At 37.8% G+C, this 24,967-nt stretch overlaps 2 protein-coding genes across 2 annotated transcripts; both read right to left on the bottom strand.

Moving 5' to 3' along the window:
- Positions 1 to 276: 276 nt before the first annotated feature.
- On the bottom strand, positions 277 to 4,964 carry LOC128607035 (extracellular calcium-sensing receptor-like). Its single transcript, XM_053623654.1, has 5 exons — positions 4,710 to 4,964; positions 3,054 to 3,809; positions 2,740 to 2,967; positions 2,377 to 2,500; positions 277 to 2,210 (listed from the first exon to the last, which is right to left on the bottom strand). The coding sequence occupies exons 1-5, from the start codon at positions 4,962 to 4,964 to the stop codon at positions 1,297 to 1,299; spliced, it is 2,277 nt and encodes a 758-aa protein (XP_053479629.1). The 3' UTR covers positions 277 to 1,296.
- Positions 4,965 to 18,854: 13,890 nt separating this feature from the next.
- On the bottom strand, positions 18,855 to 20,581 carry LOC128606256 (extracellular calcium-sensing receptor-like). The gene is made up of 4 exons (XM_053622296.1): positions 20,441 to 20,581; positions 19,561 to 20,316; positions 19,252 to 19,479; positions 18,855 to 19,171 (listed from the first exon to the last, which is right to left on the bottom strand). Exons 1-4 carry the CDS (start codon positions 20,579 to 20,581, stop codon positions 18,941 to 18,943), a joined length of 1,356 nt encoding a protein of 451 aa, XP_053478271.1. The 3' UTR covers positions 18,855 to 18,940.
- Positions 20,582 to 24,967: the final 4,386 nt, after the last annotated feature.

Genomic DNA, 24,967 nt, shown 5'->3' with positions numbered 1-24,967 from the left:
GCCTGGTGCATGAGCAAGTGGTCTTATTGCTTGGTTGGTTTATGCTTACACCCATCTTCATGAAAATTAACATATCATGAATTCTAAATGCCAATAAGATAATTGTCATATATTCCTGATTACAAACATGCATATTACTGAATACAAAATATCTTTCTTTAATTTCATAAGACACTATTCTGTTCTTATTTTTTTTAGGATTAGTTTAATCAGTTCTCATGCATATCGATTTAATATTTAATTAGATGTAAGTTTTCTAAATATTATGTAGTTCATTATATTTGACATTATACGTATGTCCAAGTTCAACATTGTTCACTTAAAATGATGTATAAACAGGCTTGGAGAGTAACGTTATACATGTAATGGTGTTACATAATTAGGATACAAAAACTGGTAACTGTAATCCGTTACAGTTACGTCAAATAACAAAATAATCAGATTACAGGTACATTTGGTCCGGCCAGTATTTCTAAAGTTGAGAAAATGTGGGATTCGGCTTTAGTTTCATTATGATGTGCTTATGGCCTAATATGGCAGCATGTGTGCCCATGACTGTATTGCTTTAACTCCTCTCTGTAATTCAAGCCTCCTTGCACACCAATTGGTCGATTATAAAAGGCTTGCAGCAACTATTGGCCAAATTCTGTCTCTCAACCATTAGCCTACTCTCAGTGAATGTGGGAAGGTGAAGTGCTGTTGTGTACATGATCAAACAGTTACTTTACAATAGCAGCAAATGACAGTTTTCCTGAGTTGAAACAATGGCCATGGCCATATAAGGTCATTTTTAATTTCATGTTATCACATTGCTTTGTATTACATGGTCATTCAAATGTGTAAATGATGGCAGAAGGTACAATCATGCCATCTAATATTTTATTTTATTCCATGGACATTCAAAAGAATGTAAGAATTTATGTATTTTTATGTGATGCTAATAGTGCTAATATCATGTCTTTTTTCAGTGTAATAAAATCTGCATTCAAAGTAACACAGTTTTGAACAGTATTGAAACATGGGGAAAAAAAAAAAAAAAAAAAAAGGTGTCGTCTTTTTGGAAAACCAGAATATGATCACCCTAACTTTTGTGATGTAATGTTACCCGCATCAGGGACAGTGATATTTTATTTATTTATTTTCTTAAAACAAATCCAAACATTGAACAATTGAACAACAAGCTCTAAAATAAGCTCTAAATAAAAGTATTTTAGATCATACTGCTTTTCTCTTGACTTAAGCCTCCAAACCCTGTGTATATGTTACAGATTTGAATAACCTGTTTTTTTTTTTTTTTTAAAGTGACTTAGAAGCCATTTTACCCATCATATTTTTCTTTGTATTTAGTTCTGGTTTAAACAGAATAATATAACATTTAGGTGTAAATATGCAGAACAGTAGAGCAAAACTGGAGGCCAAAATAGCAAATATCTCCACAGCTACAGTAAATTTTCCAGGAGAGCTGACATAAGCTGGAATAAAGGTTATCCACACAGCACAGAATATGAGTATGCTGAATGTGATGAATTTAGCTTCATTAAAATTATCTGGCAGCTTTCTAGCTAGGAAAGCTAAAAGAAAGCACAAGAAAGCAAGAACTCCAATATAACCCAGCACAGCCCAGAAACCTATAGATGAGCCCAAGTTACATTCTAATATGATCTTTTCCTTGTAGTAGTTCATGTTCTTGTAGGGGAAAGGAGGAGAAACTGTTAACCAAAGCACACAAATAAGGACCTGTATGAGAGTGAAAGCAAGAACACTGAGTCTCTGCTGTAGAGGCCCAAACCATTTCATGACATTACTGCTTGGAAGTGTAGCCTTGAATGCCATTAACACTACTACTGTTTTCCCCAGTACACAGGAGATACAGAGGACAAAGGTGATCCCAAACACTGTGTGGCGCAACATACAGGACCAGTGAGAGGGCTGTCCAATGAATGTAAGTGAACAGAGGAAACATAGAGTCAGGGAGAACAGCAACAGGAAGCTCAGCTCAGAGTTGTTGGCCTTAACAATGGGAGTGTCCTTTGCTGTTAGAAATAAAATAGCGACTAACACAGTTAATGCCGCTCCAACTAAAGAAAATGCTACCAGTACTATCCCCATAACTTCTGTAAATGAAAGAAACTCTATGACCTTTAAGATACATTTATCTCTCTCAGCATTAGACCAGTATTCCCCTGGACACTGCTCACAGTTATTTGAATCTGCAAAATAATCATCATTATTAATATTAGGAAGGAAAAATATACTTTATCTCATGGTTTTATTTATTAATACCATTTTTCAGGAACCGTATCCTAAATAATAAAAAGAGGATACACAATGTACAATTAACAACTTGTCTTTGAAACTTTGTAATGCTGAAATTACCTGTCTGGTTACTGATCTCTCCCTCTGCACATGGTATACAGTCATAACAGCAGACAGGCCTTCCTTTCTGTGCAGCTTTCCTGGTTCCTGGAGGACAGGTCTCACTGCACACAGACCTGGGCTTCTAATATGAACAAAATATTATGGCTACAACCTTTGAATTATAAGATATAATTGTTTGTTTACTAATAAAATTTAAGAAGCTTTTCAGCTTTGTACTTTTTATTTTGAGGCAGTATGTTGGTGTAAAATGTGTCATGTATATTCATTGGGAATGTTTTATGTTTTATAATTATTATTATTATTTATGACAGTTTTTATAATATTTCATTTAAAATTTTCATTAGCAAGCAATGCATGTACCTCTCGTTTTTCTCCAGCCCACACTATATCTTCAGCATTTAGGACAAATTGTTGTCCATTTGGCAGTGAGGCATCATAATAGCCCACAACCTTAAACTGCACTTCTCCATTGAAACCCCGTTGCCAATTCACCACTTCAAACTTTGCAGCTGTTGCCCCAGTGCTGTCAAACCACACCTGATCTCCTAATTTGGTGGTAAAATTAACCTTTTTTAGAGATTTAACAACCTTTAAATTGAAAAGAAAAGTAGTATTTATTTCATTACAATGTCAGTCATGGACATAGCCTGCTTTGCTTCTCTTCTTTGTGTTACCTGCCATGGTTGTATTGTTTTGTATTTCTCACAACTCTGGTTTTCTGTGCATCTCAACAGGCTGTGTAGAGAATGTGCCACAGCATAAACTGCATTGTACAGGTTATTTGCATACCTCAGTTCAGATATATCTTCACTGTAGTTTTTAAAGTGAATCATATCTTCATATTTTCTGCAGTTGTTTTCAGTTTGAGAAATATTTCCCTTTGAGTGCAAGCAAGGGAAAACTGTTTGCCAAAACTCATTGACAGCATAGTCAGCAAAGTTATCAATGTTCAATTTTCCCACATCAAAACCAATGGCTCCAGCCAATATGTTGTAACTTGCTGGTGTTACTAGATCGACAGCAGAAATCCATGCCTCAACACCAATCATCTGGTAGCCAGTGACATTCCTTCGAATAAGTTGCTCTATTAGAATATTCATATCAAAGTAGGCCAGAAATACAATGATTACTTTGGCTGTGCCTGTCTTAATAATGTCAGCCACTTTCATGATTTTGGCAGGATCTGACCGGTCAAACTTCTCAGAGTACTCAACACATATTCCCTCCTCTTTGGCTGCATTTAGAAAAATGGCCATTCCATTGTTGCCATAGTCATTATCACTGTACAGAGCTCCAACCCAAGACCAGCCAAAGTGCTTGACCAAATATGCCAATGCTCTACTCTGGTAGAAGTCACTTGCTATGGTCCTGAAGAAGGATGGGTACTCTTTTTTGTTGCTCAAACATTCACATGTGGCAGTATGACTTATCTGAAGAAAGAAAGAAAGAAAAAAATAACTAAAGCCTGTTTGGGTGCATTTTACACCAAAGATTTTTAGGTGTTTACTTTATCCTATGAAGAGACAGGAGCCTGTTTAACAGGGAAAATAACAACTACACAAAAGATAATTATAATCTCTGAATACAAAGATGATGGATTATGTACACTATAAATTCAAAAGTATACTCATGTAAATGGTTTTGATATTAAGAACAAGCATCATTCATTCAACTTTACTGCTCTATCCTGGTCAGATTAGCAGTTGACACAGAGCTAATCCTGGAAACACTGGGCATAAGGTGAACACGTGATTTGTTCATGCACTCTTTCACATAGGGATAATTTAATGTAGGTAGTCTGCTCATCTGCATGTTCATGGACAGTTGATGGAAACCAGAAAACCCAGATGAAACCCACGCAAACACGCAGAGAACATGCAAAACACAGACAGTAACCCAAGGACATGACTGAAACCAGGATTGTGATGTGGGGCTGTGATGTGCCAATGGTGCCCACTGCACCATGGTGCCTCCCATAAGTATAACATACATTGCTCAAAAACAAATAGATATCTAAGATAAACATGCACATTTTATGAAATATTAACCATAATTACTTTAATTTACTTAGAACTGTGTCTCAAAGTAAACTTGAGTTTCGCTTAGCTTTTGAGGCAAAGAGACTCATGTCAGCGGATTGATGATTTGTAAATAGTAAATAGTGTGTGTGTGTATATATATATATATATATATATATATATATATATATATATATATATATATATATATATATATATATATAAGATAATCATCTCGTGCATATTTCAAGTGTGTTGTATAACTATTAATTAAATTGTTATTAAATAATTATTAAAATCATTTATCCTTACCACTGGGATCATAAAAGGTCCTGTAGTTTTTGTAAGTGCTATAGTAGGAGTAGACTCTGACTCCCCTATGATGGCTTGTACTACTGCTTGTCCAGAGCATGCATAGTCCACTGTTATGTCCATACCATTCATCAAAGCCATGGCTGCCTTCATAGATAACAATCTTGAGAGACAATTGTCATAAATTTTGTAACCAATTGAGATATTTGGCAGCAAGCTGTTGCTTCTGTTGATTTCATCAATTGTAAAAATCATGGTCTGAGCAAGGCGGAATTCACTGAGATCACTGCTACAAATATACATAAAAAAATATTTCAGATTATTTGATATAAAATGAAAATTACAGAGTCCCCAAAATGGCTACAGTATCAAAGTTTCCACGACAACAAACCTAGTGCAGATTAAAGGTTGAGGTTTTTCAGTATATGCGATTGACTGCATCTGTGTACCACGATGTATTGAAAAGATGGCTCCAATTATCACATCTCCATCTTTAGATAACAGAGGATATTCTGGGTTGTCCAGAATATGGCAATTTTCTCCCTTTGCCAATCTAAGAGAAACGAGTAGTACAAGGAACAACATCACAAATTTTGTCTAGCACTTTTGCTGGATTGGTCCTGAACAGATATTGTCTTCATATATTTGTAGACATGCTCTGGGTGTTCTGGGTAGGACCATTCAGTTTGGACAAATCAGAGAGGTGGTGAGTTTTGTGATGTCATCATGGGGCAGGATGCTACCTGCAACACAGTTATTTCAGGTTCACTTCATTCAAGAAAGAACACACAAATTATTTACAGCCGTTATTGTTGGCGTGTGTCTGTTGGGCCTGTATGTGCATTTATGTATGTGTGTGTGTGTGTGTGTGTGTGTGTATATAGTGAGTGGCAAAATTATGTGAACTTCTAGGATTATCAGTTCATTTGAAGGTGAAATTAGAGTCAGGTGTTTTCATCTGATCATCTGAAGTGCAGCATGAGTACCACCCCAGCTAACACAGTTACGTTGTGAAGACATGACATGACCGGACCATATTAATCACAGCGATGTACAAAATAATGTTCCAGCCACATAACCTTGTGATACCCCATATTCGTCATTGTGATGTTATAGCTTATAGTAAATTGCTGTATCATAGCGAGTAGATCACAACGACCATGGCCAGGAGTCTGATCATTTAATACTTTCAAGCACAACTCAATAATATATGCTGTGGCTGTCTACCTGTCTCCCATGACAATTCGTCAGCCTCAACTCCTTTATTTCTAACATATCTCACTCCTTTGGTCAGGGGTGGATATGCGATTCTCGAGCCATTCCTTTAAGGACAGCAAGCGAATTTGTTTACTTTGAAACCCATATAGAACTGACTATCATTCCCTGCCATTCAAATGTTTTTAAGGGAAATAGTATTGGTTTTGATGGAAGAAATTAAAACAATGCAATTATAATGGTATTTGTTGTGGAATTTCTAATCAACCCATCATCTCAAAATGTACTCATAAGACACACCTGTGCCACAATTAACCGCAATCAGCAACACATTTATCCCATTTATTCATCAGCATTTTGTCATTTTTTTTCTAAATGTACTGAGATAATACATTAAGCTAAATAAATAAATGTAATAAAAAATAAATTCAGAACAAAAAATGAACTTCATAAATATCATCAATTGATAAATAATTAAGCATATAAATGAATGTAACCAAAGTATTGAAAAAAAACAAAAAAAAACAAAGCCTTATTCTTCAAAAGCCTGAACTGTCCCATCATCACTGTTACCATGCTGTTGCAGCTGTGTCTCTGGTCTTGTTGCTGAAAATGAAAAGTATAGTTTTAGCTTTACAGATATTACCTACACATTAGGGTAGATGCTACACTTACAATTTTTTTAAAGTAGCAGTTGTGCTCCTAATTACAAAAAACTAAGAGAAAATCAAAATTTTAGGAGCATAGTTGAAGTTTAGGTTATTTTTAGCAATCTGTCACGTCTCAAGACGTAACAAAGATAGGACGGATGCAAATGCAGTTTAACAGTTTATTTGATGTGAGACACAGGCAGGTAAATCCAAATCGTGATCAGAAACGTAATCCACAAACATGCAAAGGTCAGGCGATCGGCAAACAGGCATACACAGGGCAAAGCAGGAATCAAGGTCGCGGTCACGAAATACAGGGTCGATATTCAAAATATGAAACATAAACTATAACGAGGAACTGGGAGCGGAGAAACCAGCATGGACTAAATGCACTAATCTAAACATGGAACATAACAAGGATAATAACTAAGACTATGACTGTGACTGTGATTAACTATCGTATGGAATCTAAACTAATCTAATAATACGTAAGTAACTTATCTATTCCAATCTAATATTCCGCGCCGTGTGCTGGGAGGCAGCGTCAATTGCTGACAGCTGACCCCAATCTAGACACACGTGAAATAACAGCCAATGACAGAACAGGGGGGAGACATAACAGAAACATAACAAAAGCACATATCCAATGTACACAATGTCACGATTGTCAACATACGAAAAGCAGGTGCTCGCGCACCTTGCTCGTGCATGCGCGCCCACATGCTCTCCAGCGCGCTGCTTAAAGGGGAAACCTTGACACAACCCCCCCAACAAGGGCTCTCCTCCCGGAGTGCCATGAAACATCCATCTCCATCGGCGGCCCCGGCCCCCTGGGCAAAATGTCCCCAGCTGAACCAGGAGACCGTGCGGCGGTCTTTACGGAAACGGAAAGCAGAGCGATGTCCTCGGCGGAGCAGGGAAGCATAGCAACGCCCTCGGCGGAGCAGGAAAGCATAGCACCGTCCTCAGCGGAGCAGGAAAGCAGAGCAACTTCCCCGGCGGAACAGGGAAACGGAGTGACGTACTCAGCAGTGCTGGAAAGCAGAGCGACGTCCTCGGCGGAGCAGGTAAGCGGAGTGATGTCCTGGGCGGAGCAGGTAAGCGGAGTGACCTCCTCAGCGGAGCAGGCAAACAGAGCGCCATACTCAGCGGTGCAGGAAAGCGGAGAGACGTCCTTGATGGAGCAGGAAAGCAGAGCGACGTCCTCAGCTGGCCCGAAAAGCTGAGCGGCATCCTCCAACGAGCAGGGAGGCTGACCTTCGTTATCCGCCAACTCTGTTTGCTGAGCTAGATCCATTCCGGGGGAGGGAGGGTGGGAGATGGTACTAGCCCCGACCACAGACTCCCACTTGTACCCGGACTCCTCCTCCTGTTGGCGTGGCGTGGCATAGTCCTCTGTGAACATAGGAGGTAAGTTGAAGCCCAGGTCATTCCTGGCGATCTGCTGCTTCCGATTGTAGGTCTTTCGTTCTGTCACATTTCAAGGTAGGGGTTCGGAAGCAATCGCAGATTTTCTAACAGGTTTTATTTAAACAAACAAACAACTGAAACAAAGACACAACGACAACTAGGTAAAACACTGTGGCATGGAATAAAAACACGGGAACATGGAAGACAGAAGTCTAATACAAACGAAAGACAGTGCAGACAATGGCTATATATACACAAGTGTGCTCATTGACAAATGTGAATAAGGTGCGGGTGGTCATGTGACATGTAGTGTAGTGCAGTGGCTGATGGGAACTGAAGTCCAGAGTTGTGGCGGCTTTTTGTCTTGTGGTGTGAGGAACGTTAGCTAGACCCAGTGAACTGCGCAACAGTCTAGCTAGTTACAGTCCTGGAGTTCTTACAAGAACGTTTCTCAGCAGGGTTGGCTCCTTCTACAATCAGGGTTTACGTGGCCGCAGTTTCGGCCAGCCACGCCCCTGTTGATGGAGCCTCTGTGGGGCAACATCCTCTAACTTCGAGGTTCATGCGTGGTGTCAGACGGCTGAGGCCCATCTGCAGGCTGTACATACCTTCCTGGGACCTTTCTGTGGTCTTGGAAGGTCTGTCAGGGGCCCCATTTGAGCCCTTAGAGTCAGCCGCTGAGAAGCTTCTGACTCTAAAAGGTAGCACTTATCCTGGCCCTGACATCTCTCAAGTGAGTGGGAGATCTACAAGCAATCTTTGTTGCCCCTTCCTGCTTTGACTTTGCCCTTGGATTAGCCAAGGCCTTCCTGAATCCTAGGCCGGATTATATTCCTAAAGTGCCTACATCGGCTGCCCACCCTGTTGTGTTGCAGGCTTTCTGCCCTCCTCCGTTCCTCACACCAGAACAAGAGAGGATGCACCTGCTGTGACCAGTAAGGGCTCTCTGTACTTACGATCACCGCTCCGGCCTGTGGCGTAAGTCGGAGCAGCTGCTGATCTGCTTTGGCAGCGACAGTAAAGGTGATGCTGTGTCAAAGCAGCGCATCTCTAATTGGATAGTGGAAGCAATCTCTATGGCTTATGAGGCGCGCGGTCTCGCCACGACTCTGGGCATAAGAGCTCATTCCACTAGGGCGGTCACCTCCTCGAAGGCTTTGTCCAAAGGGGTATCTTTTATGCTGCAGAATGGTCTACGCCACACACATTCATTCATTATTACAGCCTGGATATTCATTCCACCCCGGGCCCAAGTGTCTTGCAGTGACCCTCGGGCATGGGTCTTTTTGAACAGGCCATACCCTTGGTATGACGGAGTGGGTATTCCCGTTCCCATACTATTATGCTAAATGCAACATCGAAGTTCCCTTCGAAAGGGAACGTCGGGGTTACGCATGTAACCCTGTTCCCTGAGAAGGGAACGGGATGTTGCATAGCTTTGTCATACTGGGGCATGCCTGTGAATTGTATCTTTGTTTCAGATAATAGAGGCTGATGACATGGTTTGCAGGCACTGTTTTATAGTCACGTGACGCGCGAATGCCACATCACCTGACCACGGCAGGCCTATAAATAGCCATGATTTTACACAGACTTCAGATACCGGTCTTCAGATACTTCTCACAGCATGAAGTTCAAGCAACATCACATACCCTTCTCAGGGAACAGAGTAAAATGTGTAACACAGACCATTTTTTACTTGAAATAAATGATCATGGTAAAGCCTGAAAAACAGAAGTGGAAATTATTTTTGACTCACTACTTTGCCAACACAAATATTTAATAATACACTATAATATTAATAATAGTAATAATAAGCAAGCACTAAATCTTCCATCAGCTGGAGCACGTGCTCTGAAACCCGAAGCATGAGTTCACAGTGTTAGCATGCGCTTCCGGATTTGTCAGTGACACTGACTTTGTTTACTTCTGACACATGTGTTTTGTTGTGATTTCTGTGATGTCTCCGCCCCTCTATTGTCATTGGTTGTTTCCCGTATGTGTCATTAGTCTCAGCTGTTTCATGTTTCACCCCTGATTATGTTTAGTATTTAAACCTCTCGTGTCTCTTTGTTCATCAAAGTATTACGTGAGTTTTCTGAATACCAAGCCTTTGTTCCTCGTTTCATGTGTCATAGTTTTGATGTTGTTCTTTTGCCAATTACCTGACCTTTGCCTGTGTATGACCATGTCTATGTTTCATGATTTGGACTTTTCTGTCTGTTTGTAGTATAATAAAGCCCTTATCTGTATTTGCATCCAACGCCACCTTTCTTGACGTGACAGCTATTCATAGACAGACTGGTCCATCCTCCGTTTATTTGGCATAATTTTTTTTTGTCTAAATTTCTTTTGTCAAGAGTTATTTGTCATAATTTATGGGTTTGTGTAGGATGTATTCTGGATAAGGGCATCTACTAAATGCCATAAACTTTAACCAATTTAAACTCACAGTACAGTATATTGCATATATAAAATTGCAGTAATAAATGCAAATTATAAGTTGATCAAGTCAAGGTTCATATTAATCAGTTTTCTTATGCACACACTCAGGAGCACAAGTAGGATACAAACTTTAAAAAAAAAAAAATTATATACAACATTTTTTGTGTAAATACTCATACTATCGATTTATGCATAAATCCATTCATATCCAGCTTGATTGATATCTGTTATGGCTTCCTTCTGACCAGCAGAGGACACTGAAGAGCACTGATTGACAACAGCATTGTTGACTGTGTACAGTAAATGCGAGGTAGGTGTACGACCATAGTGATGGACAATTCCACTGACAAACTCACCTCATTTTACCACTCTTTAGTGTTCAGTTCTTTGACAACTAAGAATCGGCATTGAACTCCAATTCACGGAATGTCTGTTAGGTCACTTGAGAAACTCTTTTTGTATGACCAAGCAAACTTAATTTTGATATCAAAACTGTAAAGCTGAATGAAGAACATGTACATGGCCTAAGAGACTTACTTCAAATATACACCACAGTCTGTTACAGACACTTAATTAATAAAGTTAATTGCCATTATCAACTTTTACCTGCAATTGGATGTTCTAAAGCACTAAGTGAAGAATGTGTTTGATTTGCAATGCTAAGCCATAAATGTGAAGCATACTGCGTAAACTAAAGCTGCAAAGGAATACAAAGGGCACATGAACTTGGACTTTCTGTAAGCCACACCTTCATTGACTTCAAACTCTGGTGAGCTCTATCAATGTTATTACCATCAAACCATGATGGACTCTTGTTTCTGATAACATCTATTATCATGTGGAATTGTTACATGCTGGGTACACGCATTGTTAACTGGAAGCCCTGCTGCTTATCCGGGAGACAATAGAGAGTTGCTTAGCAACGAGCTAGTCAGTGGACAAGAGCAAGTAGCATTAGCAACAACCTAGCCAGTTATTGTTAGCGATAACTCTATTTTTGATGATTACCTTTTCAAAATAGTGATCATTAAGCTCAATGTTATAGATTTAACTTAAAGATTTAAGTACTGTGTCTGTATATTAACTGATCTAAACTCAATATTGCTATAACTACTTAAACTACAGTAAAAGTAAAGGAAGGGTACTTTACATTGTTCACTCAGTGCAAGGCCATGTTGATTTGACATGACTCCATTAACTCGTAAGGAATTAGTTCAGAAGACTGCCCCAAGTTGACGAGTTGAAATTTCAAGTTGAGGGGGTATTTTTGAGATGGCTTTTACTGGGTGTAGGCAGGAATTACAAGATGCAACTTCACCTTTAATACACCATATGTCCTTCAGCTATTGCTAAAGTATTTAAAAAGTGACTGTAATCCAATAAAACCTATTAATATTATTATTTTATTTTTATTATTATTAATAGTTTTTTGACTGAGGTTTTGGTTAATCTCTCAAAATTCTAATGCTCTTTCATCCTTCAAGGTTTTGAGAAGTTTGACAGTTCTTGTTTACCCACAGGCAGTATGTCTAATTATGATGGACAATATTTATAAGAACAGTATAAGTTTATTTACATATACCTAAAGAGGTCTAAATAAAAGTGAGTTGTTTTAGCAACCCCCTAACAGGTATCTATCTGTACTGCCTTACCTAAAGTCATCAGTACCCCATACACAAAGTCCTTACCCAAAGAACAACCTCTGTTGCCTCTGTTTCTTTTTATTTCTATAGTTAATAGTGCAAAATAGTGATTTTCAATATTAAATGTATAATACATGAAACTCGTTATGCTATAATATTTATTATCTGCAAGTAAGGTACTCATGATGTGTTTATATATAGAGAGAGATAGAGAGAGAGCAGGAGCTTTTGTTCTTAGCCAGTCTTCAGTGTCCTCTGCTGGTCAGAAGGAAGCCATAACAGATGTTTTTTGCTGTTATTGTTGTTTGTTTGTTTGTTTGTTTGTTTGTTTGTTTTGGTCGAGAATTGACCATGCTTCAACTCATACAAGCATTTTTAAATATTTTGTTTGTATTATTCTTTATTCTGTCATGACAGATTTTTATTTGTTTGTTTGTTTGTTTTTTGGTTTATAGCCATATGTATTGGGGCCTATTAATATGAGAAAATAACTCTTACCTTTATTTTTTTGATGAAAATTGATATATCATAGATTCTTCGTGCAAATAAGATACTTGTCCTATATTCTTAATATACAAACACCTGTTGCTGAATACAAAATATCTTTCTATGGACAGAGATAAGACACAGTTGTGATTTTTTAATGAAGTTTAATATGTTCTTATCCATATCCACATTAAGTGTAATTAATTAGCATTAACTGTGATGATATGCCATAATTATCATATCATTTACTTGATTATATTCGACATTGTGTGTGTGTGTGTGTGTGTTTCCGTCCAAGTTTAACATTCTTCAGCTAAAATGATGATTTTTATGTTTGAAAATTGGAATAACTCGTTTCTTAGAGTGGTGTGCATTACTGCCTGGAAGTGTAGCCCTGAAGGCTATTAGTACAACCACTGTTTTCCCCAGAACACAGGATATACAGAGGACAAAGGTGATCCCAAAAGCTGTGTGGCGCAGCATACAGGACCACTGAGAGGGTCGTCCAATGAAAGTTAGTGAACAGAGGAAACACAGAGTCAGGGAGAACAGCAGCAGGAAGCTCAGCTCAAAGTTGTTGGCCTTACAAATGGGACGGTCCTTTTCTATTAGAAACAAAATAGCTACTAAGATAATTAATGCAACTCCAAACAAAGACAAAAATACTAGTACTATCCCCATAACCTCTGTAAATGAAAGATACTCTATGACCTTTAAGACACATTTATCTCTCTCAGCATTAGACCAATATTCTCCTGGACACTGCTCGCAGTTATTTGAATCTGAAAAATAATCATGGTTCTGATTAGGAAGGAAAACAAACTGTATCTTATGGTTTTATTTATTAATGCCATTGTTCAGGAACTGTATCCTAAATAATAAAAGGAGTATACAAAATGCCCAATTAATAACTTGTCTTTCAACCTTGGTAATGCTGAAATTACCTGTCTGGTTACTGATCTTTCTCTCTGCACATGGTATACAGTCATAACAGCAGACAGGCCTTCCTTTCTGTGCAGCTTTTCTGGTTCCTGGAGGACAGCTCTCACTGCACACAGACCTTGGCTTCTAATGTGAACAATATATTGTGGTTACAATAAGTAATTTTCAACATATAATTCAGAAAATATCAGTTGTTTGAGGCACAATTGTAACAATGAATCCACATGTAATATAATATATAATAAAATAAAATGTAATAATCTATTTTAATTTTGACTGTTGTATTATTTGGAACCTTCAAATTATATGGTTCTATATTCATAGGGAAAATAAAACAAGTATTAATTTCATGACAATGCCATTTATGTACATAGCTTGCTTTACTTCTCTTGGGCTACCTGCCATGGTTGTATTGTTTTGTCTTTCTCCCAACTCTGGTTTTCTGTGCATATCAACAGGATGTGTAGAGAATGTGCCACAGCAGAACCTGCACTGTAGATTTTTTTTGCATATCTCAATTCTGATATATCTTCATTGCAGTTTTTATGTGGAATCACATCTTCATGTTCGTTGCAGTTGTTTTCAGTGTGAGACATATTTCCCTCTGTGTGCAAACAAGGGAACACTGTTTGCCAAATTGATTTACAACATTGTCAGCAAAACTACCAGTTTTCCAAACTGCCAGAGCAGACATCATCTGCAGATATGCCCTTACCATTCGTCAAAGCTGTGGCTGCCTTCACACGTAACACTCTTGAACAGCAATTGTCATTAATTCTGTAGCCAATTGAGATAACTGGGATTAAGCTGTTGCTTCTGTTGATTTCATCAGTTGCAAATGTCATGGTCTGAGCAAATTGTACTTCTCTGAGGATAAAACCACAAATATACATAAAAATCACACAAATATACAAATGGCATATTTGATATAAAGTTGAAACTTAAAAGATTTCCTAAAAATGACTACAATGTCAATTTTTTCATTATAACAAACCTAATGCAGATTAAAGCTTGAGGTTTTTCAGTATGAAGCAATGACCATATGTGTTTATCACTATATATCGAAAAGACAGCTCCAGTTATCACATCTCCATCTTTAGACAGCTGAGGATATTCTGGGTTTTTCAGAATATCGCAATTGTCTCTCTTTGCCAGGCTAAGAGAAAGGAATAGTATAAGGAATAACATCACAGATTTTGTCAGATGCTTTTGCTGCATCACTCCTCAACAGATATAGTCTTCAGATATTTATAGAATTATGTTCTGTGTCTTCTGGGTATGATCATTCTGTTTGGACAAATCAGAGAGTCGATGAGCTTTGTGATGTCATTAAGGGACAGATTATTTTTCAAATTATTTTCAACCACTTTTGTAGGCTTATGCATGCTGGGCATGCATGTGCTTTCAGACTGTGCAACCAATCCATTTGCATTGTTGTATTTCTTCCGTGTGTTTACTGACCAATAGGGGAATAGATGGTGCTCCTAGTCTTCTTTGGCTACAGCGACAGTAGAAGTCTATGTGGTCATCGGTCAAATAGTAATTCAATAAGGGAGAAGCCCTTTGATGCCTGCGCAAAATCCTAGAGAACAAATAATTAACTGGCAAAAGGTCCCAGCATCATTCATCCCATTGCATGTGGCAAAGTTGACCATTATCAACATTTTATTGCAGACCTACAATATCTATTCAAACACACTTGAAGGGAGACATACTTGAACAAAGCTGATGGAGGCTTACAGGTATGTTCTCAGGTGCCTCCACCTGTTGGCTTGACACCAGAAAGTAGTTGCTTTATGTTCCCAGGTGAAGAATACATTTGCTGAAAAAGATCAGATAAGTTGATATCACTTCCTTGACAGTGTCAGTTCTAGGTGATGTGCCTTGTCCATTGGCTTCTGTGCACCTTTTCACAATTCCGGGGATTTCCAGAAGTGATCCATGGCCACTCTCTTAGCCAGCTCAATTAATTAAACAAATATTAAAGCAGTCCAGCTATTGCGAACACCAACATTTGAATGAAAAAAAAAACAAAAAAACATTGTAGGCTATGTACACACTATGTAATTAAAAACAGAATGCAACGATTTGCAAATCTCATAAACCCATATGTTATTCACAATAGAACATAGAAAACATGCCAAATGTTTAAACTGTGGAAATGTACCATTTTAAGGAAAAAAATGAGGTTATTTTGAATTCGATGGCCGCAACATGTCTGAAAAAAAGTTTGGACGGGGCAACAAAAGGCAGGAAAAGTAAGAGTTACTAAAATGAAACAGCTGAAGGTTAATTTGCAACAGGTCACTAACATGATTGGGTATAAACAGAGTATCTCAGAGAGTCTTTCAGAAGTAAAGATGGGCAGAGATTCACCAATCTGCAAAAAACTGTGTGGAACAATTTCAGAATAATGTTCCGCAGCATAAAATTGCGAGGACGATGAATATCTTATCATCTACAGTACATAATATTATCAAAAGATTCAGAGAATCTGGAGAAATCTCTGTGCACAAGGGACAAGGGTGAATATCAATATTGCGTGCCTGTGATCTTCGGGCCCTGCATTAAAAACAGGCATGATTCTGTCATGGAAATCACTGTACAGGCTCAGAACCACCTCCAGAACTCATTTTCTGTGTACACAGTTCGCCGTACCATCCACAAACACTGGTTAAAACTCTATCATGCAAAGAAGAAGCCATATGTTAATATGGTCCAGAAACACCACTGTCTTCTCTGGGCCAAAGCTCATTACCCAATCATGTTACTGACCTGTTGACAATTAACCTAATTAGTTGCAAAATGTTCCTCCGGCTGTTTATTTTTAGTAACACTTACTTTTCCAGCCTTTTGTTCCCCCGTTCCAACTTTTTTGAGATGTGTTGCGGCCATCAAATTCAAAATTTCCCTTTTTTTCCCTTAATATGATACATTTCCTAAGTTTAAACATTTGATATGTTTTCTATGTTCTATTGTGAGTAACATATGGGTTTATGAGATTTGGAAATCATTGCATTCTGTTTTTATTTACATTTTACACAGCGTCCCAACTTTTTTTTAGAATTGGGGTTGTATATATTTTGCCTAAGAAAAGCAGAAAAATAGAGAGAAAGTGAAGAGTTTTCGCAATGTTTTCACTGAAGACAAAGAAGCTGATGACGCCATTTTATGTCATGAGACATGCAAAATGCCAATTCACCTGATCACAGCAAGCCATAATTTGGCCTGATTTTACACAGACTTCACACGCGGAGGCGTTCCCCACAGCATGAAGCTCACGCAACATCGAGTTCCCTGTGAACGCAAATTCAGTTTCTCTTTCTGGTTTTGTGTTTGTGTGTGTGTGTGATTTGTTGTTGTTGTTTTTTTTCTTTCGTGTCCCTTTTTCCTTTCCTTTGTTGGTGGTGGCCATGTTGTACATTGAGACATGAAGAAGGAGTTTCATAGGTCTGTATAGTTATTAGAAATATGTGAATACTATGAGTTATGGATCCTTCTGCTGTAACCTATGATTTGTTTATATTAGACTGATTTATATTATATTTACTGTTTGACAGAATTAATGACAATTACAATAATGTTTTTGTTGACAACTATTTGACAACTCTGATTAGGGAACGTGTCTGAACATAAGATCATTCAAGCCTGTTAGTATGGTTAAAATGTTAAATTACATTTGTAATAACTGTAAACAAAATAAACAGTTTATCGTTTACTCCTGATTTAATCGTACATTACATCATATACGGCTGATGCTGTGTTTTTGTTGTTCAGAGCAAAGTCACCCATGCTAGTGTTTATGAATGTAAATTATTTAATTAATTAATTGTAGGGTCATCTATCCGATTGCCTGCCAGATTTCTCACAGGTGCTGGTTTTGTCCCTTCTAAATCCCTAGCCAACTGCCCACCAGTTCCTATTGCATGCTCCCATCTGTACTGCCAGTCCTCACCTAAAGCACAACCTCTGTTGTCCATGTTTCTTTATATTTCTCCACAATTAACCGTGAAAATTGTGAAATTTTCAACATTAAATACGTTGTAAATTAAATACTTCAGCTATAATTACAATATGTGTGTAAGGTACACATGGAGTTTTCAAATAAGCATATTGTTTAAATTGTGGGAGACATCATGGCTGGTGTACTTAAGACTTAAATTTCAGTCTTCAGTACCCTCTGGTAATCTGACTGAAACCATAGCAGATACATTTTTAAATGTAGAGAATCGACCATCCATCACCTAGTCCAAGCATTTTTATATTTTATTTGTTAAGCTTTTGCGTTATTCTGTAATATATTGTGCGCTAGAAATATGAAATATAGAACTATAAACAGAGATAAGGAACAGTTTTTATTTTATTTTTTTTAATGAAAAGGTTAATCATATCATTGTTTCCATATCGACTCATCCACATCGGTTCTTATATCCATATTACTTGAAAAAATATGTATGGATTTAAATATCTTAAAATGATTTAGATGCCATTTTACCCATCATATTTTTCTTCGTGTTTAGTTCAGGTTTAAACAGAATAATGTAACATTTAGGTGTAAATATACAGAATAGTAGAGCAAAACTGGAGGCCAGAATAGCAAATATCTCCACAGCTACAGTAAATTTTCCAGGAGAGCTGACATAAGCTGGAATAAAGGTGATCCACACTGCACAGAATATGAGTATGCTGAATGTGATGAATTTAGCTTCATTAAAATTATCTGGCAGCTTTCTAGCTAGAAAAGCCAAAACAAAGCACAAGAAAGCAAGAACTCCTATATAACCCAGCACGGCCCAGAAACCTATAGCTGAACCCAAATTACATTCTAATATGATCTTTTCCTTGAAGTAGTTCATATTTTTGTAAGGGAAAGGAGGAGAAACTGTTAACCAAAGCACACAAATAAGGACCTGTATGAGAGTGAATGCAAGTACACTGAGTCTCTGCTGTAGAGGCCCAAACCATTTCATGACATTACTGCCTGGAAGTGTAGCCCTGAAGGCCATTAGCACAACCACTGTTTTCCCCAGTACGCAGGAGATACAGAGGACAAAGGTGATCCCAAACGCTGTGTGGCGCAGCATACAGGACCAGTGAGAGGGCTGTCCAATGAATGTAATTGAACAGAGGAAACACAGAGTCAGGGAGAACAGCAGTAGGAAGCTCAGCTCTGAGTTGTTGGCCTTAACAATAGGAGTGTCCTTTTTTATTATAAATAAAATACCCACTAACACAGTTATTGCAACACCAAACAAAGAAAAAAATACCAGTATAATTCCCATAACTTCTGTAAATGAAAGAAACTCTATGACCTTTAACACACATTTATCTCTCTCAGCATTAGACCAGTATTCCCCTGGACACTGCTCACAGTTATTTGAATCTGCAAAATAATCATGTTTATTCTTATTAGAAAATAAAATAAATATTCATCATGGTTTCATTTATTGATGCCATTTTTCAGGAACTGTATCCTAAATAATAGGAGGAGGATGAAAAATGTACAACAAAAAAAATGTCTTTGAAACTTGGTAATGCTGAAATTACCTGTCTGGTTACTGATCTCTCCCTCTGCACATGGTATACAGTCATAACAGCAGACAGGCCTTCCTTTCTGTGCAGCTTTCCTGGTTCCTGGAGGACAGCTTTCACTGCACACAGACCTGGGCTTCTAATATGAACAAAAACGAGGCCTGTGATCAATATTATTAAAGAAGAAAACCTAGAATTTGAAAACAAGAATGTCTGTACCTCTTTCTTCTCTCCAGCCCAAACAATATCTTCAGCATTTAGGACAAACTGTTGTCCACTTGGCAGAGAGGCATCATAATAGCCAACTACCTTAAATTGCACTTCCCTGCCAAAACCTTGTTGCCAGTTGACCACGTCATATTTTGCAGCTGTTGCCCCAGTGCTATCAAACCAGATATGTTCTCCTGCTTTAGTAGTGAAATTAACTTTTTTCAGAGACTCAACAACCTTTAAAGGAAAAACAGGACAGTGGCATTCATTTTATGAGAACATTAGTAATTTTCCTTCTAGTTTTGGTTATTACCATACCTGCCATGATTGTATTGTCTTGTCATTTTCACAATTCTTTTTTTCTGTGCATCTCAACAGGCTGTGTAGAGAATGTGCCACAGCATAAATTGCACTGTAGATGTTATTTGCATATCTCAATTCAGATATATCTTCGTTGTAGTTTTTAAAGGGAATTATTTCCTCATATCTCTTGCAGTTGTTTTCGGTTTGAGAAATGTTTCCCTCTTTGTTCAAGCAAGGGAAATCTGTTTCCCAAAACTCTTTTATAACATAGTCAGCAAAACCACCAATGTTCAATTTCCCTACATCCAATCCAATGGATCCAATCAGTACATTGTAACTTGCTGGAGTTGCTAGATTGATTGCAGTAATCCATGACTCTACACCAATCATCTGGTAGCCGGTGACATTCTTCAGAATAAGCTGGTCTATTAGAACATTCATGTCGGCTTGGGCAATAAATATAATAACTACCTTGGCTGTGCCTTTCTTAATAATATCCACCACTTTCATGATTTTGGCAGTATCTGATCGATCAAACTTCTCAGAGTACTCGACACATATCCCCTCCTCTTTGGCTGCATTCAGAAAAATGGCCATTCCATTGTTTCCGTAGTCATTATCACTGTTCACAGCTCCCACCCAAGACCAGCCAAAGTGCTTGACCAAATATGCCAATGCTCTGCTCTGGTAGTAGTCACTTGCTATGGTCCTGAAGAAAAAGGGGTACTCTTTTCTATTGCTCAAACATTCACATGTGGCCCCATGGCTTATCTGAGTAAATAAAAATAATTTCTTAAAAGCACATTTTCACATTTTACATTTTTAGTTGGATATATAATTGGAAAATTAAACTATATATATTATAGCACAGGATGTGAGAGTAATTGATCCTTACCACTGGGATATTAAAAGGTCCTGTAGTTTTTGTGAGTACTATAGTAGGAGATGACTCTGACTCTCCTATGATGGCTTGTACTGCTGCTTGTCCAGAGCATGCATCATCTGCTGTTTTGTCCATACCATTCATCAAAGCCATAGCTGCTTTCATAGATAATAATCTTGAGCCACAATTGTCATAAATCCTGTAACCAATTGAGATATTTGGAAGCAAACTGTTGCTTCTGTTGATTTCCTCAATTACAAAAGTCATTGTCTGAGCAAATCGCAATTCTCTGAGATTAAATCTGTGGACACAGATCCAAAAGCAATATATATATATATATATATATATATATATATATATATATATATATATATATATATATATATATATTATAAATGATGTTTAATATAAAATTAAAACTGAAATAAATGGTAAATACAATATTCAAGCCCTTTTCTAGCAGAATATATAGCTCCAATTTTCCACTATAACAAACCTAGTGCAGATTAAAGGTTCGGGTTTTTCAGTATATGGCAGTGATGGAAGCTGTATACCACTATGTATTGAAAATAAACCTCCAATTATCACATCGCCATCTTTAGCCAGCAGAGGATGTGCTGGGCTATCTAGAGTATGGCAATTTTCCCCTTTTGCCAGGCTGAAAGAAAAAAACAATACATAGAATAACATCACTAAGTTCGTTCAATGTTTTTGCAGCATGAATCCACAACAGATATCATATTCACAATTTTATAAACATGCTCAGATCCCAAATGAATATTACTATTAAATTTAGACAAATCAGAGACCGTGAGTTTTGTGATGTCATTAGCCCCTAAATTCCCAGGACTGGCAGGTCAGGTCAAGACTTACATTTCTCACTCTTGTACCTTCAGGTGCATCTCAAAAAATTACCATATCATGGAATAGTTCCTTTTTTCCCGTAATTTTATTTTAAAAAGTGGAATTTTCATATATACTAGATTCAGAATCCAAGACCCTTGAAGTCCAGTGTGAAGTTTCCACAGTCAGTGATGATTTGGGGGTGTCATGTAATCTGCTGGTGTTGAGAGTCAATGCAGCGTCTACCAGGAGATTTTACAGCATTTCATGCTTCCATCTGCTGACAAGCTTTAAGGAGATGCTGATTTCCATTAAGAGCAGGACTTGGCACCTGGCCACAGTGCCAAAACTACTAGTAACTGGTTTGCTGACCGTGGTATTACTGTGCTTGATTGTCCAGCCGACTAGCCTGACCCGAACCCCATAGAGAATCTATGAGAGACACCAGACGCAGCAATATAGACGAGCTGAAGGCCGCTATCAATGCAACCCGGACTTCCAGAACACATCAGCAGTGCCACAGGCTGATCACCTCTATGCCACGCCGCATTGATGCAGTAATTCGTGCAAAAGGATTAAAGCCCCGACCGAGTATCGAGCGCATAAATTAACATACTTTTCAGAAGGTCGACGTTTCTGTATTATAATAGTTCATTCTAATATTTTGAGATATTTTGATTTCCATGAGCTGTAAGCCGTAATCATCAAGATTCAAACAAAAAAAGGCTTAAAATATTTCACTTTATGTGTAATGAATCTAGAATATATGAAGGTTCCACTTTTGAATTAAATTACAGAAAAAAATAACTTTTCCATGATATTCTATTTTTTGAGATACACCTGTACATATGTTTCTAATAGTTTCATAGCAGTTGTTTATTTATTATGTTAATAATAAAATTATGCCAAGCAAAGGGAAATTACCCTGGTTCCATTGAATTTTTCACCTAACATTCATGGCCTGGATGAGAGTCCCCTGGGAAAAGGAATCATAACTCAATGCACTGTCTCAATAAACATAAACCCATTTCATCCCTCATCACAACATTCACTTGTAACAGGTTGAGGGGTATGGGTATGTGGGAGTCTGCAGCAATCATACCCCAGGATGTTGCCAAGGCACACCTGGATATTTTCTATGTCACTGTGATTTTTTTTGTTGTTGTTGTTGTTAATTTAAATTGTGAAAATTACTTCAAAATGTCATAAACAGTCATGTGAAAAAAAAACATACACTCCATGGAAATAGGGTTTTTTTACATATTTGGACAAGCAAAATTTCATCCTCTTTGAAAGACATAAAAGTAACATTTTGTAGCAATTTTGACAATTTAAATGAACAAAAAAGTCACATGGCAAAAGTAAATACAGGGCATTTATCACACCTTCAAATCTATAAAATTAGAATCTGATGTTCAAGATCGGGTGCCAGTGATTACAACCTGCTTAGGGAGTGCAGGTGGAACCTGTCTTATTCAAAACTCTCAAATCTAGCGTCTGGTGCTCCCATTGTTATTGAGGTGTGTGGTGTCATCATGCCAAGATCTAAAGAGTTCTGTAAGGCCTTCAGAAAAAAAGGGTGTGGATGCCTGTGAGTCTGGCAAGGGATTTAAAAAGATCTCCAAATTATTTGAAATACATCATTCCACTGTACAGAAAATCATCTACAACTGGTGCAGATTTCAAATGACTGCCCATTTGTCCAGGACTGGCCATCCCAGCAAATTCAGCCCAAGAGCAGACCGTCTGATGCAAAAAGAAGTCTCCAAGAACCCCAAAATTTCATCACATGATCTGCTAGTAAGTCTTGCAACTGTTATTGTCAAAGTGCATGCTTCTACAATCAGAAAGAGATTGCACAAATTTGACCTGCATGGGAGGCGTGTCAGGAAAAAGCCTTTGCAGGACTACCTTTTGTCAATGAGCGTATAGGCAAAGACCAGAATTTTTGGAATAATGTGCTCTGGAGAGACGAATCAAAGATAGAGTTGTTTGGCCACAGTAACAGCAGACATGTTTGGCGCAGACCAAAGACAGCTTTTCAGGAGAAGCACCTCATACCAACTGTGAAGCACGGTGGTGGAAATGCTATGGTTTGCGGTTGCTTTGCTGCCTCAGGGACTGGACAGCTTGCATTCACTGATTCAACTATGAATTCTACATCATACCAAAGAGTGCCTGAAGATAATGTGAGGTCATCCATCTGAAAGTTGAAGCTGAACCAAAAGTGAACATTTCAACAGGATAATGATCCTAAGCACGCAAGCAAATCCACCAAGGAATGGCTCAAAAAGAAGAAATGGAGGGTTATGGAATGGCCTAGACAAAGCCTGGATTTGAATACATTAAAATGTGGGGGGGGGGGGGGGGGTTGAAATGGCAGTACATTAAAAAAAAAAAAAAACCTCAAGCATGTTGCAACTGAAAGAATATTGAATGGAAGGGTGATAAAAGCTATGGGCTGAAAAGTCTGCTTACTGGTCTGTGTTATCTCACTGATCTTTGCACTTTTTTCACTATGCAAGTTTAAAATAATAAATATATATTTTGATAGACCTCTGTGGTCTGGTTTTCATTAAGTGTGCAGACAGCCTCTGCCTTGGATTTTCGGAGTCCGCTTCGTTATAGTATGTAGTATAAAACACAAGTTAGACAGCTAGTACAAGGCCACAGAATCCCTAAAAAATTCTATTGCTCTGAGGACAAGGCATTGAGAGTATCTGCTAGGGCTTTTAGTTTATGATATCTGCTGTTGGGCCTCCAGGACAGACACAGTTGCACTAATCCTTATACTATTAACACTAAATAAAAAAAGAACAGGTCACATAAGTGTTATATTGTTAAGTGCTGTGCTTTTGCTGTGTTTAGTGAGTCTGTGTTCTGTGGTCTTTCAAGACAACCAATTATTTAAGGGTCATGATGAAACCTGAAAAGGACTACCGATAACTCTCTGTATTCATACATAACACCACTGACCTTCTACATATTTTGCCCTAAGGCAGATTATTCTCACATTCTCGGTATGTTTATTGATTTAATCATACTTGAAGACCAGTGTCCTTGCTGCCTCATAAGGAGGTGCACACAGACACCGAGACTATTTTGGGCATCTTGAAGTTATTTTATTTGTTTCTCCTTAGATTATGAAAAAAGATGGACACTGACTATGGTTCATGTGTTTATACTACCTAGCATTCAGGCAGTAAATTTGTTAAATTAGACTAAATTCCCAAATTTTCATTACATTTTTCGTTTTTCAAGACTCAAAATGAACAATATATTGTTTACTAATGATTTAACTGTGCATTGCCTCATATAATGTTTACACTGTGCCACTGTTGTTCAAAGCAATGTCAGTCCCTGCAGAGGATAACCACTGTTAATTATTGTTGCCAGTTGTGGTTTAATTGATAGCTTTGTTATTTCTGTTTATAGTGTTTGTAGGGCCACCTATTAGACTGCTTTCCAGATGAGTGCATTCTCACAGGAATTAGTTTTTTTTTCCAGATTGTTGATCAAGTACTAACATGTCACTCTCTCAAGCCCTGGCAGACTCTGTTCATATTGTATGCTTCCATCAGTAATGCTTCGATTGTCTTCACCAAATCACAGACAATCATTAACCTTTTTTTTTGTATTTTTACATGAATGACAGTTTGAAAAAGTCATTTTTAACATTAAACATCTTGTAAATTG

This window comes from Ictalurus furcatus, chromosome 4 (genome assembly GCF_023375685.1).
Source record: "Ictalurus furcatus strain D&B chromosome 4, Billie_1.0, whole genome shotgun sequence".
Classification (NCBI taxonomy): domain Eukaryota; kingdom Metazoa; phylum Chordata; class Actinopteri; order Siluriformes; family Ictaluridae; genus Ictalurus; species Ictalurus furcatus.
This window is presented reverse-complemented; position numbering and strand designations above follow the sequence as displayed.